General features: G+C 33.7%; 2 protein-coding genes across 6 annotated transcripts in view; both read right to left on the bottom strand.

The window, feature by feature from the left end:
• Nucleotides 1–19,569, bottom strand: part of LOC145255841 (phosphatidylinositol 4-kinase alpha-like) — a 272,694-nt gene extending 253,125 nt beyond the window's left edge. For 3 of the 5 annotated variants that reach the window (XM_080114575.1, XM_080114578.1, XM_080114577.1), the window contains exon 1: nucleotides 19,412–19,568. In XM_080114575.1, coding sequence (XP_079970701.1) covers nucleotides 19,412–19,504 — 93 coding nt within the window. In that variant the 5' untranslated portion in view covers nucleotides 19,505–19,568. Of the gene's footprint in view, nucleotides 1–19,411 lie in introns of all 5 variants that reach the window. The other 2 variants (XM_080114579.1, XM_080114576.1) reach the window with 2 other exon arrangements.
• A 916-nt stretch (nucleotides 19,570–20,485) lies between these two features.
• The window catches only part of LOC145255843 (serine/threonine/tyrosine-interacting-like protein 1), a 74,343-nt gene continuing 72,371 nt past the window's right edge, over nucleotides 20,486–22,457 (bottom strand). Inside the window, exon 10 of the mRNA XM_080114584.1 lies at nucleotides 20,486–20,504. The gene's annotated coding sequence lies outside the window, so the exon portion shown is untranslated. The remainder of the gene's footprint in view (nucleotides 20,505–22,457) is intronic.

Raw genomic sequence — 22,457 nt, 5'->3', positions numbered from 1 at the left:
TAATAGTATTTATTTCGATTTTATTTTTAATATTTTGACACAGATTTTTACTGGACATAAAGAATATGATTTTTAAGGTCTTTTCAAGATATTTTCCACATTTTCAAAATAATAATAGAAATAAGGCCTTTAAAGGAAAAAAAAAAAAAAAAAAAAAAAATTCAAGAACTTTTCAAACCTGTACAAATCGTGAATCTGTATAAATTATCATATTTAGGTGTATTTTAAAACCAGGCAACGCCAGGCAGACTGCAAATACAACAATATACATGTATTTTTTCATATACGTTTAAACATTGCAACGTGTAATTACTTGCAACAGTATGGTCAGATGGCAGTTCTGTATCGTATGATATTTCGAGAAAATTTTCCTTCCTCAGATACGTGTTCAGTTATAGCACAAATGGGCATATTTTTTAAATTTTTTTATTAAATTTTCATCCCAAACAAGGCACATTCCCACTTTGATGTAGGGGGCTACTATCAAGGAAATAAGCTACAGGGGTACTATGTAGGGAGTTGGGCAGCAAGATCTCTGTTCACATTAAAGTTGGGGAAGCAAGGACCAGGAAAGGAGTTCCAAAGTCTAGCAGTTCTGGGGAAGAAACTACTGAAGTAGAAAGCTCACTTACATCTAGGGATCTCTACTGTGCAGGGGTGGGATTTAGCTGCTTGTCGGGTTTGTCGGGGGTATTTACGTCGAGGAGGTACAAGTGTTTGCGGTTCATCAGAGCATTCACCATTAAAATACTTGTAAAACAGGCAGAGGGATGCAACATTTTGTCGATGGGACAGATGACAGTTCAGGACCTATCAGGTTGGCAACTCTTTTGAATCTTGTCTAGGAGCGAGAGACTAGTCGCAGATGCACCAGCCCAAATATAACAATACTCCATACATGGGCTTAAAGAGGTACAGGATATTTTTAGGCGTTAGTAGTTTTCTAGCACGGTAGAGAGAGCCTACATTCCTTGCAGCAGTCCTGACAATGCTCTCAATGTAACTGTTACAACTCCTGTTCCCTGTGAACGTTAGGCTGAGGAGTTTAAAAGAAGTACTTTCAGGTAAGGAGTTTTTGGCCATTACTATTGGTGGTAGAGAAGGTTTCTTGTAATTATTGAAGGAAACCAGTTTAGTCTTGGCAGATAAAAGAGGTTTTACTACCCAATACTGCATATAATAAGCAGACAGGTGTCTTAAAACACCTTAGAAAAACATGAAAACTGTCAATAAAGCAGCAGGAACAAGAACAGAGAGAAAAACAGACCAAAAAAGAATGAGTGAAAAAGACTAAGACATTGAGAGTAAACATGTGCTACTGACATAGTTTATTTAGTATCTACATAATTATAATCATGCAGGTTATTAACTCCCACACCCATTTTATAAAATGAGATCATCCAATTACCAAAAAGTATATTAAGTGTTGTTGCCAAGGTTTAAAAAAATCCAATTTTACTCATTTTTAAATGAATTGTTCCAAAATCGTATTGCTATTGTTACACGGTTAGTTTCTTCCCGGACCTGCACCACATTCCGAACCATGGCAGTTCATCGTGAACAAGGTCACACGAGACAGCTGTGCTTATCTTATTTGTTTCTCAATTATGCTCACAATCACTTTCACAACCTGATTCATCAATTTTAAGCCTCTCTAATTATCTCTACCTAGTGCTTCCCCTTTACCCTTCTAACGATTCACGATTGTATTATGTTCCTAGTCCTTTAGGATAATCTATTTCATAACCTATTTTTTTTATAATTGAAATCCTCTTAAAAGTTTACTCGGTGTATTCGTACAAGTGCATATTTACACAAACAACTTCCTGTTTTGAAAGTGAATGAATTGTTCCAAAATCCAATTTCTATTGTTACAACAGTATTCACCATGTCGGTTTGAGTCTCGCTTCATTTTTGGCATGCATTATATCCTGAACAATGGTAGGCTATGAACAACAGACCTGAGCAATGTCGCACAAGATAGCTAACCAATCGCGATTTTGCCTTCAAATGCAGACTACCTGTGGACAGCAGCAGCCCAAAAAAAGGCATATGCAAATTAGGAAGTGTGCACGGAAAGAGAAAGGAAAAAGAGAAAAATGCACCATGTGCAGAGAGAAACAGAGAAACAAAGTCGACTTTGAAGAAAATGGACGTGTAACATGTGGCTGGCGTGCGGTCAAACAAAAGAAATGTGAGCCAGGCTAAATGGTCATGTGCAAGTGAGATGTTCTTTTTTATCTTTTGGAAAAGGAAAGAAAAACAAAAGCGAAAAAAGAAAGTGAAAAAGAAAGAAAAAAAAGAAAAGAAAAAGAAAAGAAAAGGAGAAAAGAAAAAGAAAAGAAAAGAGAAAAGAAAAAGAAAAGAAAAGAGAAAAGAAGAGAAAAGAAAAGAGAAAAGAAGAGAAAAGAAAAGAGAAAAGAGAAAAGAAAAGAGAAAAGAAGAGAAAGAAAAGGAGAAAGAAAAGAGAAAGAAAAGAAAAGAGAAAGAAAAAAGAAAGAAAAGAAAAGAGAAAGAAAAGAAAAGAGAAAGAAAAGAGAAAGAAAAGAAAAGAGAAAGAAAAAAGAAAAGAGAAAGAAAAGAGAAAGAAAAGAGAAAGAAAAGAGAAAGAGAAAGAAAAGAGAAAGAGAAAGAAAAGAGAAAGAAAAAAGAAAGAGAAAGAAAAGAGAAAGAAAAGAGAAAGAAAGAGAAAGAAAAGAAAGAAAGAAAAAAGAAAAAGAAAAGAAAGAAAGAAAAAGAAAAGAAAGAGAAAGAAAAGAAAAAATGAAAGAAAAAAACGAAAGAAAAAATGAAAAGAAAAATGAAAAGAGAAAAAGAAAAACAAAAGAGAAAGAAAAACCAACAAAAGAGAAAAAGAAAAAAAAGAAAAAGAAAAAAAGAGAAAAAGAAAAAAAGAGAAAAAGAAAAAAAGAGAAAAAGAAAAAGAAAAAAAGGAGAGAAGTCAAAGAGAAAAGAAAAGAAAGAAGCAAGTGATAAGTGAATTTATCTATAGTTTGTTAAGCAAATCCAAGCTAAGCTTTATTTATTTTTAGACCGTGAAATAGAAATAAACGAAGAGATTATGCAAATCATTAAAGTTTAACATGCGCTTAGCAACAAATGGTCTTATCAGTTGATTCGAAAATAAAAACCCACAAGTTATACAAAAACAAAACAAAAAAACATTGAAAGCGAAGATACAAAGTCATAGGATTAGGCTAATCTATAAAATCACAGTTGTCTGTTAGCGTGTTTGTGTTTTTATATTCAGCTAAAAGTAAAAAAAATAGAAAAGGGACCACCACCACCACCATGAACATGGTCTTGTTGGAACCGTCAATTCTTCGGACTTGTTATTTCGAAATTTCAGAAAAAAAAAAAAAAAAAAATTTTTTTACCTTAACGACTACAAAATCTCATTCACGTAAAATCATCTCTTTCTAAACAATTTTAACATCTGCGCATACATGAACACCATTCGTCTCTCGCATACCTTAAATACAAAAATTTGCAACGGCACGCTATGACGGTCGCCGTAGCCGACTGGGTTACAAGGTTGGCTCATAACTATTAGTTTTGAGGTTCGCCTTGCCTTACAGTTTCCATTTTGTTTTTTCTTTTGTATTTTAACATGTTTTAAAGATTTAAAATATTTTTTTTTGTTTTATGCTTTGTATTATTTACTTGGTATTTTTTATCAGCGGTTAATTAAATTAAAACAGAAAACATTTTCTTATTTCAAATTTTTCTATCGGCAGTTGAAATCAACTGCGAGTTACGCAAATCACAAATATTTTTTTTTATGAATCGTAATTGCTTGATACTTTTTCCAAATTCGTAACAGTGGGCCATTATCAGTGGACTTCTTTTGTCAAACTGACATAAATTATTGCACAGTAAAAATAAATTAAAACAAAAATCATTTAGCAAGTGCAGTCATCTGGCCTTTAACGTTTTCTTAACAATTGCAATCTACACACGAGTGAATCCTACTTTCATTTTAAAAGTATAAATTTGCAACGTCTTAAAGTTGTTGCGATGACAACTTGCAAGCAACACAGTCATTGCAATGGACCGTTAAGAGAAATCTTTCTAGACTGAAGCAGAATTTAAAATATTTGCTGAAAGTGGTATATAGTCATCAAAAAGTGCTCAATATCCTAAGAATAGTTTCTTTTCTTTGTATCCAGTCTGCCGAAGAATCTGGTAAAGAAGGGATCAGATACTTCTTTTTTAGGGCACTTAAATTTTCGTGTTTATATCCGTTTTTTTTTTTTTTTTTTTTTTTAGTGGGATTACCGTATCTTTTAAATGTCTCCCTCCATATAATAGAATAGGGGTGGGGATATTGATGTTGCCCATGAAAAGTGCTCAATATCCTTGGTATAGCAAGTGTGTCCAAACGAAACTTCATTTCATCTATTTATTATTTGCGGGCCCGGGCAATGCTGGGTATTCCTGCTAGTCTGGAATAAAAATGAGTTTGTACATATATATATATATATATATATTATTGGGTCATTTATCATTCTGAAGGTGAGATTAAAATGCAAAATTTGTATCCAAAATAGAACAATAGTTTTCTAATAAACTATGTATTTATTGATATTGTAATGGTAACTAATTTGCATACTGCTTTGCAAAAGCACCTTTTATTAAGTCATTATTCATTCTCATTGTTTTCGAATTCAATGATTCTTTGAATTTTATTATAATTGTTTTAAGCATTTTTTTTACTTTTTTGATTCGTATTATTTGGATTCTTTAGACTACTGTTCTTATTTTGAGTGTGATTTTTCACAGTGTTTCAGTTGATGTAACCTCCGACCTTCAGGTGTATCTTGTTGAACTCGGGAATCTTTCTGTCAAACTTGAGAATTAATCTGCATGGAATTTCAAGCGAAACTCTTCTTTTAATTCATAGGGGTAGCATGCTCTTGTTCCATCAACCATGACTGAATAGAGGTGCTAAGTAAATCACAATTGTATTTTTGGTCGCCCACACTGAGAATTGAACCTTAAGCCTAGGTTGAAGATCATGTTTACAACTGAATTTTTCCAACCACGAGTCCCATGGCACAACGGTTCTACTTTGTAAAATAAAAACAAAGCCCCCCTCCTCAACACACACACCATAGCCAAGCAAACAAGTCAGTAATCACCCTTCATCTCACGGTCTCTTCTGATCTATTTAATTTTGGTTGGTTTTTCTCAATTTCTCTAAACAATGCTGGAACAAGAGTTTTACTAGTGAAATTATCTCCCTTCCACAACACAATGATGTGACACACAAGTCAGAAAATGAAATTTGAAAAGCCAGCACTCTAGAGAAAGCACTCTGGCCTGCAAAAAATGCTTGAGCAGCCCTATCAGTATTCCCGGGTAGAACTTTACTTTTGGCAGCATTCACCCAGGATTGGTTGAGGTACTTCCTCTCAAAGAACATACAGTATCCCAAATAAATGCAGACCATGCATGACAGTCCGCAGCGGCCAAGATAGCTATGGCAGCCAGCCCCAGGACCAATGCCAGAGATTTGTAGATCAAAGGTAGATTCAACATTGGCTTTGAATTGCTCTGGAGCTATTGCTGCATGAATAAACTAAGTTGCGGCACGCAGCATGGCCAAACCAACAAAGTTTCTTTATTTAAGTGTTTGGTTAAGGGGAAAGGTCTTTCATCATGTTCAGATTTGTGCACTGGAGACAAAATGGTACAAGCAGACCTGCAGAATTTTGCAGTATAGGTCAAACACTACAAACCTTTTGAGATCCGCAGCTTTCATGGGCCAGGTCTCACAGCTGTGGAAAAGGATCATCTGAACAAGTACCTAATACATCCGGAATTTCGTGCCGATTGAGATCTCGGGACGAAACACTGACAGGGTTTTAGGCAACTAAAAGCAAGTTAGGTATCGTTGATTCAGGTATTGATGGCCTCGTACCCCTGACTCATGGCGACAAACATTGAACCCAGGTATTTGAAGCAATCGACTTCTATGGTTTCCCCCATTGAGAACAATCGTGCTTTTCTCGGAAGGTAGGAATCCTGGGGAGAGAATTTGTTTTCGTAGTATTTGCCTTCATACCAATCTTGGATACAAAGTGATATATTTTGCCAATGGTTGATTGGATATTGGCAAATTATTTTTCGAGAATGGCTTTGTCGTCATCGTAGTCCGTCAGTTGTAGCAGACAGAGGCGCCAGGAAACTTGCAAGTAATCCAACCAATGGCATAGTTAAACAGTGGAGGAGAAAGAACACAACCCTGTCATCTAACTCCGGAGTAGATGTCAAAGAATTCTGATTCCTAGCCATAGTAGTGAATCTGTGTGCATGGACAAGTAATACGCTTTGATGAAGTTAAGCAACTTGGGTGGAAATCCATCTCCATTAATTATTTCCTATAATGCAACTCGATTCATAGAGTCAAATGCTGCAACAAAATTCACACAGGAAATAACTGTGTGATGTTGATAGCACCAGAGTTATTTATTTCTATTTATTTACTACGTAAATATTTATCCATGCACCCCCTCCCATGTCAAAAGCTGGATTGGTTTGGACTATTTCCTATGGTCATGTTTAAGTTGGAAATTTCTCAGGAGTATGTACACACATGAGCAAAAAAAAAATAAAAAATGGGCCAAAAGTGAAAGTAGGAAGAAATCGATTTTTCAATATTTTTCCATGAATTTTTGTTAATTTTAACTGAAAATTTCTATTTTGCAGATCATTATTATTATAACATATAATAATAAGTGGAAAAATGAATCCTAAAAATCGTAAGACTGCATCTTGGCGAGGATATAAAAAAAAACGAATTGCAGGATTAAGGCAGTCCAAAATGATTTACAAGCAGATTTTTGATATTTTAAGAAAAGAAAATGTGAAAACATCTCTTTCTGTAGTGAAGCGAATTGGTCAAAGGTTCGAAGTCGAATGCTTGGTAAAAGAGAAATCTGGATCTGGTCACCTTAGAGCATCCACTTTGAAGGACGACCACAGGCTTAAATTAACTGTTTTGAAGGATCGAGAGAAAACTTATGTTGACCATAGCAAAGAATTCAAAACAGGGACTGGAAATTCTCTTTCTAGTTATACAATATCTAGATGAATGAAAGAAATGGGATTTTCCTCTAAAAGGTGTGCAAAGAAGCTATTTTTATCTAAGAAGAACATCAATGATAGAAAGACATTTTTCTCGTGTTATGGCAAGAAAGATACAGACTGATTCAGGAATGTTTTCTGGTTAGATGAATCAAGATTTTGTCTTGTTAGTGGTGTTCCTGATGCTCCTGAACGGTGCAATCGAAGAACTGGAGAAAGATTTTCGCCAAGTTCCATAAAAACGACAGTTAAACACGGGAATGGAGGGATAATGGTATGGGGAACTTTTACTGCAGCAGGAGTTGGGGAACTTATTAGATGTGAGAAGTCAATCAATGCAAAGGAATACATTCGAATGTTAGAAACAGGACTGTTACTAAATATCCAGAAGCTGGGAATATCACAGAACATTATTTTTCAACATGATAATGCCCCTGCACACACTGCTAAAGTCACAAAAAAATGTTTTTCTGATAATTCAATTGATGTGATATTTTGGTCAGGTCAAAGCCCCGATTTAAACCCAATCAGTCCATAATAACTCGTGCATTGGCCAGAAGAACTTTTGAAAACAATGACAAACTGTGGGAAGCTGTGCAAAGCGAATGGAATAGCATCTCCTCTTCACAGTGTTCCACTTTGGTTGAGAGCATGTCTAAAAGGATTGATCTTTAAAAGAAATCAAAAGGGAATGCGATTCCACCCTAAGCATTTATTAAAGTAAATGTCTTGTTCTGTGTTATTAGCATCCTTTAAGATTCCTTGTTCAATTGTTCTTTGTTCAATATAGCTTTTAGTGCAATAAAATGTATAAAATTTGTTTGGCTCATTTTTTTGCTCACGAGTGTATGTAAAAAAAAAATTGTTTTTCGATATATTCAATCAGCTCTTGCCATTTAACATCAATTGTGAGTTGGAAATTTAATAAGGAAAAAGGAAAAAAAGTATTTATTATAACTTTTTGTTTTTTAATTATTGCACGAACGTTTTTCGCATTTTATCTGTTTATCGATAATCACCATGCCTAAAGGTTTGGTATTGCTCGAGTTGGACCGTGGGGTTGGGCTCGTGCTGGTCTTATAAAGTGGATCATATATGCTGTGAAAACTTTTCACTTCTATCAGTCAAGTTTCCCCCATGCATCACCATCAAGACATCTGGTTTTGCAAAATTGGGTGTGAAAAGCATTGGCTCTGGCACGATATCTAAGCTCTGCTTGGATCACACAATCCTTAAAGTGAGTATACTTGCAGTTGGGGACCATTTGTGACTCAAAAATTCCCAAGTAACTCCTATTAACACACAGCTTTGGCTGAATACAAATACTGTTATGGCGTTTGTAGAAGTTATCACACTCACCGTCCCAGCAATACGCACGTCAAGTATGCAAGCTAAGCTTTTTCATCGTGAGGATGTTCATGACGTCTTCTACTGGAACGTAAAAATTGTACTCTCAGTTAAGACCCAAACACTCACTATGCTCTCACATTATGAGTATAAGGTCGATATCACCTGCCTCTCTGAGGTTAGGATTCCTGACTTTGTATTCAGATACCTCATATCATCTCTATCATAGTGGTCCAACTGACAATTTGAGGCAACATAGTGTAGCCCTTGTACTGAGTGACCAAGCTAATGTTACATTAATCTCCTGGGAGTCCAGCTTTCCTCAATTGGATTGGATTTGTTTAAGGGGCACAGCTCACAGCATCTGTCATCGCAGTGTATGCCTTGATTCTTGACTGATGATCAGTTAAAGAATTATTCACAATACCCTCAAGTTGGCAGTAGACCATACTCTATTTTCTGATCTCCTTCTCATCACAAGTGATTAGAATGCTCCTACTGGCGCTAGATGGTTGGTTGGTTGGTTGGTTGTTTTACGGCATATCAACCCTTTTCAGGTTATTTAATGCCGAATCCAGTTATTTTGAAGAAAATTTTTTTAATAGAATATATTTTTTTTTTCAAGTCAGTTTCTATTTAGCCCATAGTTGGGACCCTAACAGGTACTACCACTCTAGGTCAGAGTGGACCTGGAAGCAATGGCAATTAAAGAGTGGCTCCACACTCCCCAAAGCCCACAAACTGGGGCCTCACCATCGGATATAGTTTAAGGTCATATCCAGACCCTTCCACTAACCACATAGTTGGTCCATTATGTAACCGATGCGTTAATAGAGATTATTTCATCAACTTCATCTCCAGGTTGGTAGTCTTAAACATTCATTTACAACATCGGAAACGACACCTTCTGATCTACTACTTAAATGATGACATGATCGCTAACCAACACCCTTGTTAAAACCTTATAATCCCCTAGGTGATGTGTAGTTGGCCGTCTCTTGTATGAGGAGTAGCAAAGATTCTTTTTCAGCACTTTCTTCCAAGTCATTTCTCTGATGAGATGTGAAGTGGTCAAGTGGTTAACAACACGGACTGATGACCCGCGTGTCCAAAGTTCGAATCCAGTTCGTTCCACAAAAATCACTTTCTTGGGATGTTGGCAACCTTCATGTGGTCCCTCTCTAGTGTCTTTCTAAAAAGAATTCTAACTAGAAAGAAATATCAGGGAAACCAATGCCAACCATAAAATCTTTGGATTCATATGCTACGATTATAAGTTCTCTGCTGTCTATCTTGCCAATGTTCGCATTGTTCTACTTGGATCTTGACGCATTTATCTTCTTTTTTTTTTTTTTTTCTTTACATCTTTAACAAATTTTGTTCTCTAGACGCAGAAGGCTTGCTGTGACCCTTCATGCTAGCCTCTATGTCCACATCATCATCACAATTATCCAACTCACATCTCCGGTCTTGAATAGATCTCCAAATATTTTCATCTGGCACTAATTTATTTATTTAAAATCAAACAACTTTTCTGGCATAACATTGTATGAGGAATCCAACAATAATAATTATCTGAACTCTTGATCAAGGGAAATTTGAAAAAAAAAAATCTATGATAAGAATAATCTTGTAAAAAAGAAAAAATCATTCAAAGTTCAAAATTATCATTTAGTTTCATAAAAAACACAAAAACATATCAAATCGATACAGACCTAAATTTCTACAAAAATGGAAAGGATTCGATGCTCTGTTTCATAAAAAAACATCACACATTTTGAATTCTAACAAGTATGGTTCGTTGGGAAAAAGAACAAAAACATTCTTTGTTTTTTTTCCACAATTCACCAATAAAAACCATTATGAAGATACAGCTGAAGATCAGAGGTTACGTCAGCCGAAATGTTAAGAACAACCATCAAGATGGGAACAGTGGTCCGAACAATTTAAATAATACTAATCCTTTTGAATGTCAAACTGTTTTTTCATTAAAATCACTTTACTACGAACAAAACTATTTTATCTGCATAAGAAAATCGAAAATCGAAAATAGTTATGAATTGTACGAAACTATTAATTTATCAGAAACAATTTCTAAAATTATTTTATAAATGAAATAGTTGGATAAATGGATTACATTTCTGGATTGGTTGTTCGTATTATTTGGATTCTTTGGACTACTGTTCTCCTCTTGAGTGTCTTGGAAAAATTCATTTGTAAAAGGTTCTGAAGGTTCAATCCTCAGTGTGGGCAACTGAAAATACAATTGTGAATTACTTAGAACTTCTACTCAGTCATGGCTGACAGAACGAGAGCATGCTATCCTCATGGATTAAAATAAATAGATCAAAATTCATGCAGACACACATGAAGGAGGTCAAATGCTAAATTAACCGAAATGTGAAAATGGCACTTAGGCACAGTAATCCAAAGAATCCAAAAAAATACGAATAACCAAACCTCATCTCAAAAATCCAGAAATGTAACCTCTCTCTAACGTGCTAGAAAGTTATTTATGCCTGAAAATATCCTGAACCTCTACACGGCCACCATTCGCGCATGTATGGAGTATTGTTGTCACATTTGGACAGGGTTCAAAAGAGACCTCCCCCCCAACCTGATAGGTCCCGAACTGTCATCAAAGCTTCAACCTCTGTCCCATTAACAAAATGTTGCATCGCTCTGCCTGTTTTACAAGTATTAAGACGAATCCAACGATTAACCTGAATGCTTGGTTTTTTAGAGAAATTTGCTTGAGATAAAAAAAAAAAAATTCGATAAGAAAATAAATGTAATAAAGTTTATTTTCACATTTTTTAACTATTTAAAACTATTTAAAACTAGCAAGCCTACCAGCATTACCCGGAATTTTGACCACCAAATCACTTATTGTGAAATAAAGAATACTTGAGTTGAGATTGAAACCAAGACCTAAAGACAGTGAGTTAAGTATGATAACCATTAGGCTAGCTTGACATGATTTTTACAAAGTGTTTTCAAACCTACTCATTCTTAGCATAAAGCTATCATAAAGTGGCTGCGCATGTGCATTCATGGAGCAGTTGAAAACAGATAAAAATCTGATGACTGCTAAGTACAAATTTTTAAATTTTGATCCCTTAGCAGCCCTTTTTTCCGGATGAAAACGGATTAAAAAGTTTTCCACATGTCTGATTATCCTATATATCAAATTTCAAATGTGTAGATCAAAAATTCGTTGAGTATATAGGTTGAGAAGTGTCCTCACACACACAAACAGTTGAAGCCATTTGGAAAAGTGAAGAATAGTTAACACTTGATTATTTAACCACAACCACTTGAGGGTAAAAATCTATAATCTTGCAAGTATAATGAATAACAACAGCCAACAAGGAAATCTTCATAGAAGCCAGACAATCCTGAGGCATGATCTTTGTGCGCGAGTTGGATTTGAACAAAAGTAAAAGCGCTAATGTCAAGGTATTTGCAGAAATTGTATCTGACAATGTATATATTTTTGGTGTGATATGTATAAGCTGAAAAACATTAAACGGAAGCAGCAGCTGTGTAAACTGGGAGACATTAACATGTATTCAGGTGTACGAATATATGCATATACATATTCTTTTAGACCTACAGACACTAGTGTTTCATGCATACGCAATCATCAGTGTAGGATGACAATTCCTGACGATCAGAAGATTCAGACTCAGCCATGAAACCATCTTTGACTCCATTTGCTAAGCCTCCACCTCCAAGCCACGAAATAATTGCCGCAAAAATGAAGAGAATTAAGAAATAATGAACGCTTGATTTGGGTGCAGACAACCCATAATGTTCGAATGACAGGAAATCGTGAACATTACATATATGCTAGTTAACTGCCTCTTAATTTATATTTCCCAGACAGTGCCCATCCTTAAATATTCTTAAAGAATAATTATAATTAAATAATTATTCTTTTATAACTACAAACACTCGAGTTCCATGCTTATGCACTCATCAGTGTAGGATAACAATTCCTGTCGGTCGGGAGATTCAACCCCAGCTACGAACCCACCTTTGACTATTCGCTAAGTCAGTATGAGCTTTAAGTTTGCCGTTTTATTAGTGCAAAAATTTTTCTTTGTCCAGTAACAGAAATACATTTTTTACTCTCCACACGTGTTTTATATTTTATCCTCCACTATTTGCACATAATGATTGAACAGGCAATTTAACACAATCCTCTTTATATGTTGTAAATAAAAAAAAATTTTTTTTTTTTTTTTTTAATGAAATAAGAGGTGGGTATATAACACGGATACACCACCAGACCGACTTTCCCAGGTGACCACTGTGCAAATATAAATATACTGTGTATATGAAATATGAATATGTACACATGTATTTATAAGTTGTATTAATAAATTTCTCACCTGCTTCAGCTCGTGTCTTTCCGTTACTTCTGCATTGTACCGCCTTCTACAATTCTATTTAATTTTTAATTAAATATTTTCATGCTTTGTTTTAATTTTAAATGTGTCAACACTACGTTACCTATTATACAGGAGTCTTTCATTTCGTTTCCCCCTCCCCCTATGTCGTTTGTTTTTTTTTAAATAGAATTTTTAAAGCTAAATTTATATATTTGGATACTTTTTGGCCATTAAATTATCAATTGAATGAAAATTGTTATAAAACTATGTCTAATTTTGTTCTTAAGCTAAATGTTTTTTTTAAATTTCTATTTATGAAACGATTGGACATAGTTTCCAAAACGTTCAATCTTCACGAGGATTTGCTAAGAATTTTAAAGCCAAAAATTGCTTTCTTTTAAAATAATAAAACGGTAAATACCCGAGAGCTCATCGTTCAAACTCCTCAGTTTTACATTAACATGCAACATGAATCGGAACAAATATATTAAAGATTGCCAAGGCTCCTGCAAAGAAGGTGGGCTCCCTTTACCGTGCTAGAAAATTACTCACACTTGACAGTATCCTATATATCTACAAAGCCACGATTCGCCTACACATAGTGTATGGTTTCCACTTCTGGGTTGATGCATCCACCAAGTCTTACCATCTTTAACAGGTTCCACAAAAGAAACTCCAATCAAATAGGTCCCACACTATCAACCAAGCTCCAACTCCTGTCCCATCGCCGCAATGTGGCATCCTTATGTCTGTTTTACAAGCACTTTAATAGAATATGCTCTGACAAATTTATTACAATTATACCCATTTGACAAATCCGTCTAGCAGCATAATCCCACCTCTTAATTGATGAGGTCCCTAGATGCCGGAAAGCCTTCTACTCTGATAGCTTCTTTCCTCGGACTGCTAGACTTTGGAAGTCGCTGACGCTCCCTACTTCCCTAACTGTACTAACATGCGAAAGTTTAAATGTAATATGAACAACCATCTTGCTTATCTCCTCACATCGACCCAAAGGGTGAACAAGAATAAAAATAAATTTAAATGCTTTCAAATTTGGAAGAGTCACAATTCTTTCTTCTTTTTTCCCCTACTCAGAAATCTAATTTATTTTATTTTTTCAGCTTAATCACAGGAAAACTATCAAAATCACATTTTTATTTTTCCTTTTGACAGCGTGGGGACAAATAATAGACATTTACACAATAATACTTCTATCACAAAAAAAAGCTAAATCTACACACTTCGAAATTTGACCGAATTATTGGCACCTATAAACCAATAAAACATCAAATCAATACACAAGTCCAAGAGTTCAATCTAATTAAAAAGAACAAAAATACAGAAAAGTCTTTATTCACGGAACGAAAACTTTTTTTAATTAGGTTGAACTTTAAACTTGCACCCAAAAAGTTAACCCTATGTAGCAAGCCCCACTCTCCTCCCTTCAAAAAAAAAAAAAAAAAAAAAAAAAATCGTAAAATCACATATAATTGCATAAAAAAAAGTATGGTTGCCTGCCCTAAAACGCTAGAATGGGACGGAAATAAGGATCATTTTACTTAAATTTATATGTGAATGATTCCCAACACTAATTTCTAAAACATTAATATTTTCTTTCCGTCAAGTCTTTCAGAGTATTCAAATGTAATCACCTAAAAAGTAGAATCTCATAAGGAGGGAGCAGAGGAGTCAATCTATAATAACATTCACTAATTAAATGAAACAAATTGTCAAAACTATAATTGTTGTTAAGGTCATATTTTAAATGAAATGATAACTTCCAAAACAAAATTACTTTCTCTTCAACAGTTTAAACGATTCTAAATTCCTTTCGGAGGAGATCACGAAGTGATTTTTTTTTTTTTTTTTTTTTTTCCCCCTTAGTTTCTTTATTAACAAAGTTAAAAAAGCTGAGTGATTTTCAAAGAAATAAAAATGCATTCTGGTGTATTTAATTATCGTAATTACATTATTTTCTTAAAAGGGAATTCATTTTAGCAGTATGACATTTTTTTTTATTTCAATAAACATGATTAACAAAATGTTCAGATATCAAACACACACAAAGTCGCATAATTTTATGGAAATAAAAAAATTAAAATACCGAAATAAACTGAAAACACACAAAAGTATATTATTACATTGGGAGTTAGGGGGTGAGAAAAACAATAATAAAGATTGTGTTGTTTTAATTTACAACAATTACAATCGACTTGAGCCTGCTCTCGGTCTGCCAAGCCAGCAGGATGAAAGTTCCTGATATTTGCATAATGTTCTGAAAAAGATCATTTGGGCATTTTGCATTATAAACGAAACGAAAACGTGACCAATAAACAAATATATAACAAATAAATGTTACCAAAGGCAAAATATGTAAGTTACTCTTCTACATAACTGAATAAGTTTGTTCGTGTTTTAACATTTTAAAGATTTTATTTACTACGAAACAAGTTGTGGCAAGTCCTAAGAACAACTAAAAAAAAAAATTAAAAAATGCCGACATATGATGGTTATCTGAGGAGCTTCGATAATCGCTCAAAAATCGAAAAAACAAAAACAAAATACTGGTAAATCCACCCAAAAGACTCGGCACTTGTGTTTCAAACTAAATAAACTCTTTAAAATAAGTTAAAGCAAAAAACTTATCCAGGTAGGTAGAAGAGCGACTTATCTTGCCTTTGATAACATTTGTTTTTAACCACGTTTTCGTTTTGTTGTTTATAATAAAAAACAAATGTCCAATTAATATTGTAATTAACAATTATTAATTTATATGTATTGAATCAATTTTATTAACAAGAAGTATTTTAGGTGCTTCTACAGAATTTGAACAGAGCTAAACCTAAAACTTACGTCAGAGTTAAAAAACGGTTCGGTTCAAATTCTGGGTGCTTGTTAAGATAGAGTCGACAGATCGTCTGCTTTTGGGGGGGGGGGGGGGGGTAATATATGGTTTTAAGCAAAATCAACAGTACTTACTTGTCATGTCGAAAATAACGTATACAAAAATTACGAAAATTCATCAAATAGAAAATTATTTATAGTTAAAAGTAATTGGGAGGAGGGGGAATTGTATATTCCCTAGATGTTAACACCTTCAAGATTGCGAATACAAGGGACATACTTATCTCTCTTTTCGCTACTTTAATGACTGACCTACCGTTTTTTTTTTTTGTTTTTTTTTTACTAAAAACACAATAATAGTTGTTTTACTCCATGAATTTTCATGATTTTTGGATATATTACTATTTTCGACATGACAAGTATGTTGTTTTTGCTTAAATCCACATTTACAAAAAAATCGATCTGTCGACTATCCTGACAAGAAGCACCAACTTCTGTTTGACGTAACATTTTTTTTATATATTTCTATTTTCCTCATCTGTCGAAACTTTCTTTTTTATTATTTTTAGGTATAGTTTCGTAAAATTGATTTAACAAAAAAGTACTTTCATATAAAAATATGGTACTTATGTTATCGCGCTGAAATAATAACATTATTTAGAAAGCCATTCTTAACAAGGAGAGGGAAGGGGGTTTTGCAACTATTCTGTACTTGCACCTAACAATAATAAAAAAAAAAAAAGGAGGGATGTGTTTTAATGTCTACAGTCCTTCGAAAAAGTGGTAAAACAATAAAATATATAACAAATAAATGTTACCAAAGGCAAGATAAGCTACTCTTCTACCCAACTGGGTAGGTTCTTAGTGTTTTTACTAAAATGTAAAATCGGCTCGAAAAATAAGCAAGTTCAAGGGGTACGCGATCACCAGAAAAAGTAACCACAATTCATTTGTTATGCAGTAAATTTTTCCTGTGGTCGCGTACCCTTTGAAACTTGCTTGTTTTTCGAGCCTATTAAAATTTTACATTTTAGTAAAAAAAAAAAAAAAAAACACTAAAAACCTATTCAGTTAGGTAGAAAAGTAAATTAGGCGGACCTGAACGAGAATCCCCTTAATATTAGTGTACTATAAATAATAATCCACTGAAAAAAAAAAAAAAAAAAAAAAAAACGAAAGTCGTTCTTAACATTGGGAGGTTGGGGGTGCTTATTCCGAAAGCCGTTCGTGGGGGGGGGGTATTCTCGTTCAGGTTCGCCGTAACTTATCTTGCCTTTGGTAACATTTATTATATATCTGATTTTTTTACCACTTTTTCGAAGAACTGTGGACAGTAAAACAAAAAAACATACACCCCAAAAAAGATATCGCGAAACGCCGGTGCTCATGGCATGCACATTGCACGTATGTTACCGTGCTATTTTTTTAAATAGTATTTTCAAGTTAAATTGAAGTTTTACGATATCTATTTTTAGGTAAAAGTACCGAATAATTAGAAAATCCCCTTCCCTCCCCATGTCAAGAATGGCTTTCTAAATAATGCTATTATTTCAGCAAGGCGATATAAGCGAATCATAAGCACCAAATATCTATTTAAACGGTTATTTTGAAAGCCATTCTTAACATGGAGAGAGGAGGGTGTTTTGTAACAATTCTGTGTTTCCACCTAACAATTTAATAATAAAAAAAGATATCGTGAAACTTGAATTTAACCTGAAAAAAAAAACTATTTAAAAATAGTGCACGCACGGTACCAAAAAAAAGCACCATTTAAACATTTTATTTGTGTAGGTTATTGATTTTTGTTTTTCATTTTGGATTAGATTTATATTATGTGTATATTTTTTAGTATTTACTTTAACAGTGTTCAATACAGACAGAAGTATATTAGTCTTAGTATAAAAAAAAATCGATGAAATTAAAAAAAAATACAGAAATCGTTATGATGTGTATGTGTACGTATCCGTCACGGAACGAAAAATGTCATATTCCAAAAATCACGTAAATTGGCGATTAACATACATAAATATATAAAATCATTTCTTGCAATTTTAACAGTAAATCGCAAGCTGATTTTGATCTCGGTAGTTTGAATTGAGTTGTCTATATTTATCAAAGCTGGCGGAGCGAGACCGACACGACACACCATTCTCGATTCCTCATGAAATTTGATTTTCTTGATTAAAAACAAAAACTACATCAATTTACGCGATTTTTGGAGTATGACATTTTCGTTTCGAGACGTATATATACGTCAAAGATTTTCCTGTTTTTTTTTTTTTTTTTTTTTTTTTTTTTTTTTTTAATTACGTTAAACTCTGGACTTGCTCCAAAAATACTTATGTCATACAGAAATCGAACACAAACATTTCTGTGCAGTTTACTTGACATATTTTACGCTACTAATATATTGAACACTGCTTTATTAAATGCTGAAACAACTATTTACAAGATGTCATTTTATAATATGCAAGTATAGAAAACACACACACAAAAGAATTCCAGCAGAGTGCTCAATTATAACGAAAACAATTTACAAAATAAAAGGGTAATATCATATTTTATTTTCAGAAGTCTAGATAAGCCATCGGTATCGTCGGTTTCAAACCTGATAATAGGGAACCGTTGCGTTTCAGGTCTCAATGCTCTCTTCAGCCGATCTCCTGACTGTTTTAGTATTAGTGTTTATTATTGATGTGTGTGTGTGTATATATATAATATATATACACACATATATATATATATATATTCAGAAGTTTAAATAAGCCATCGGTACCTCCGGTTTCAAACCGGATAATAGGGAACCGTTTTAGGCCTCAATATCAAGCTCTCTTCAGCTGATCTGATATTGGGACCTAAAACGGTTCCCTATAATCAGGTTTTAAACTAGAGGTACCGATGGCTTATCTAAATTTCTGAATATATATATATATATATATATATATATATATATATATATATATTATACGCGCGCACACACACACACACACACACACACACACATCAATAATAAACACTAATACCAAAACAGTAATAGATGTATCTTACCAGAAATGAAAGATTTATTTTAATAACAAATAAAAATAATTTGATTTCGCATTGTTTTTATTTTTAAAGTTTCGAAAAAATAAAAAATTAAAAAAAAAAATTTTTAATGCCGATTTTTAAATCAGGAAGAAAATGAAAATATCGCGTTTATATTGGAAAACTGAACAACAACAAATAATGAATCGATTTATTTTTAATAATTTATGAAAGATTTGTTATATATATTTGTTTGTTTATTTTGTCTTTATTTTGTTTGTTGTTGTTTTTTCTGCATAAAAAAGATTAGTTAAATATACGTTTTTTTTTTCACACCCACTTAAGAGAAATTTTTAAAAAATAGTCAATATTTTAACTTATTTTCGTTTGATAACAAAAAAACGACGTTATAAAATACAATATATATAAATTAAACTAACCGAATTAAAGACTTAGGAAATCAAATTTAATTTTAAAAATGGTTTTAATTTTCGTTTAGGAATCGAAAATTTAAAATTTCAAAAAGGAAGGAAGAAAAAAAAAGTGTTTTTTTTTTTTTCTAGAGATGAAAAAGAAAGAGGGAATCAATTGAAGACGGACACGAATTAAGATGGGTGGGGAAAATGAAGCGATATCTCTATTGATAGAAGAACCCAGCTGACAAATTAAGAAAAGGACTAAACGTCCGGAAAGCTTTAACCACTGACCTTTTCCCATGGCGTCGGCTTCATGCCGGCCAAAGTGTGTGCTAACTGTTGCAACATTTTGGAGTATAACCACCATTGATCCAACGCTGCCATGTTCTTAGTTCTCCTCCTCCAGCCACCTCTACAAACATACTCTCCCTGCAACCTCGATAGTTTTACTACTCTTACCCCCGCTCTCCACCACTCTCTATAATCGTTACGAGACTCTCACATCCCTCTCTCTTTGTTCCTATTGATACACTCACGGTTCGTCCAGCTGTGATTTTTACAACCATTTTGATTACTATTTCCTCTAATAAATTTTATGACCATTATTTTCATTAAGATTTTGATCTCCAATTCGCTGTAAAATTTAATTTCGTATAACTTCTTTATAATAAAAAATATCTATTTTAGTTTTTTTTTTTTACCGATTATCTCCCTTGCTGGGAGCCCCTCTTATAGAACTCTTATTCTCTCCCTCTGTTTTTTTTTTTTTTTTCAATAATTATCTCCCTTGCTCGGATCCCCTCTCATTAAAGCTCTTACTCTCTCCCTATTTTTATCTCTCCTCCTACTCAAATCGAAAATCGTATATTAATTATTTATATTTTATATCGCCTTACTGATCTTATTTATATCAAAATCCATTACAAAAAAACAATTATTTTATTTTACTTCGCTTTATCTGAAAAAATCGACCACCTTTGTTTTTATTTAGCTATTTTTAATAACAACTGCTGCTTTAAACGGTATACAAATTATAGAATTATCTCCCTTGAAAAAATCTTAAGTAAATACAGAATTACCTACCTTTAAAATGACCTTCCCTCCTCCAGAAATTTATTTAGGCCAAATCACATTATCCTTAAATCTTGACATTTTCACAACAGAATTTTTTTTAATCGTTATTTAATTTTATTTATTCAAATAGGAAATAAATTATTTATTGTAAACTGAGATTTTTGTTTAATTCATGACGTGTGGCCTTTTGATTAAGAGCAAAGCATAGTATCTGTTTTTATACTAGATTTCATTTTGTGGAGAGAAGCGGCATATCAACCGGTCTCCAAATTCATGATGCTGACGGGAGCATAGGTCGAAACTCCTTTCCCTAACAAAAAAAAAAAAAAAAAAAAAAAAGGCATCAGTAAATAGCAACAACTCGGGAACAAATTATAAACCTTAAAATAATAAATTTTATTTAACCAGAGATAGTTTATTTTTGTGGATGATGGGAGATGTGAAAGTTATAGTCATTCTTGAATGTTCGAGATCTCCCCATGAGCACGAAATTTAAAATATTAAAGTCCATTAATAACTTGGAGAGATGTGCATTTTTATAAGAAGAAAGTTCAGAATCATCATCTAAGTGAAAAAAAGAATATTTGCGTAATTATAAGGGTACAGCTGGAAATCTTTTGTGCCTAAGGAAATACTTCTCGACTGAGGAAATCGTTATGGTTAATATATTTTATGAAAAAAAAACCCCTGTGAATGAATATACCAGGGGGGTAAAACTTTCGTTAGCAAAACATATTCATCCATTGTTATTTGCATGAGCTCCATCAGTAAAAGATTGAGCAATTTGTCTGTTTGCAGTTTGTACATGACATTCGTAACAGTAGAGTTTTTATGTCCTACGATGGAGTCCAATATGTGTGATAATTTCGAGCAGCGACGAAGAAGCCTGCGAAAAGCTCTGGAAATCACAGAAACGTTATTTGGACTGGTTTGTTTTTGGTGCGTTTGCCCTTTTATATTCGCTTTCTAGAATATTCCAACCCATTCACTGTCTACATACGCGAATAGACAAAAATATAGTCTCATGGATTTGTGTGTAAATAAAAACATATTACAATCACGATTCTACGCGCCAACAAAACTGCGTGGGTGAATGGTGACAAAATCAATGAATGGTGAAATGAATGAATTCTGGCAGAATAGATTCGTTTGTTTACATGACGAGTGATTTGATTTAGCTGGTCACAACAATCTTTTCTCTCCTCAGAGAGTGAGATAGATATCCTTCTAAACTGAGGCAATTTTTATTTTGATTCCAATCCAAAGTGCTCTTTTGAGGAGAGCAGGATTTTCCCCACATTAGAAAACTAATCCGTGCCTAAACCTAAACGTAGATTCCATGAACAAAGCTTCTTTCTTAGAACTGTACACCTGTGGAACTGACTTCCATTTGCCTGCTTTCCGGCTGACTACAATATGGCCGTCTTCAAGTCCAATGTAAACAAGTTCTTGATGAGCCATTCCCCTTAAGTAATCCAATTTACCAAATTTTCATTACTAACAATTACTACGTCATTGTCCAATTGACCTCTGTACACTCATTAACTCTTATCCTCAAGTGACCTATGGGCCTTGATAAGTAGTGACTCCTTTGTAAAAAAATTTTTTTTTAAAACTACGTAACCTCAAAAGGAATACTGACGGAAATCCTCTTTGTTAACATCGTAATTCACACCAACAAATCGCAACTTCAACGCTTTCTCTCGGCTTGTGATATAGTGCACATGTGCGTGTGGCAAAGTATCAGCAGCAATAGAGGATGGATGGCTTGCAAAGAGATTAGCAGCAGCAGCAGTAGCCGAAAAAGGCACATATGCAAATTTAGGAAGTGTGCACGAGAAGAAAAAGGGAAAAAAAGGGAGAAAAAATGCACCACGTGGTCAGAAGAAAGAAAGTCAACGTCAAAAAAAATGGACGTATGAAACCGAGGACGAGAATGGGTCAGAGGAAGAAGAAAAATGTACACCAGGCGAGATGGACGATAGCGAGAGATTTTTAAGTGATATCAAGACGGGAAAGTAATGTAATAAAACTTTTGTAAAAAAGAAAAAATGTGGACCCAGATTTTTATTTCTTTCCTCTTGTTTGTATGTGATGGCAACTTTACAGGCTGTCAAACACTCAACTCACTGTCCTCCTCATTTCGTTCTTCTTACAGTTGCTGTTCCCCTCATATGCAAATTAATTTCACATAAAAACAAAATTCAGCTACAAACACAAGTTCTTTATGTCTTTTTCATTCTGTTATACACGTTCTTGGCAT

Source organism: Euprymna scolopes, chromosome 31 (genome assembly GCF_053919585.1).
Source record: "Euprymna scolopes isolate OS-2025 chromosome 31, ASM5391958v1, whole genome shotgun sequence".
In the NCBI taxonomy this organism is placed as follows: Eukaryota; Metazoa; Mollusca; class Cephalopoda; order Sepiida; family Sepiolidae; genus Euprymna; species Euprymna scolopes.
This window is presented reverse-complemented; position numbering and strand designations above follow the sequence as displayed.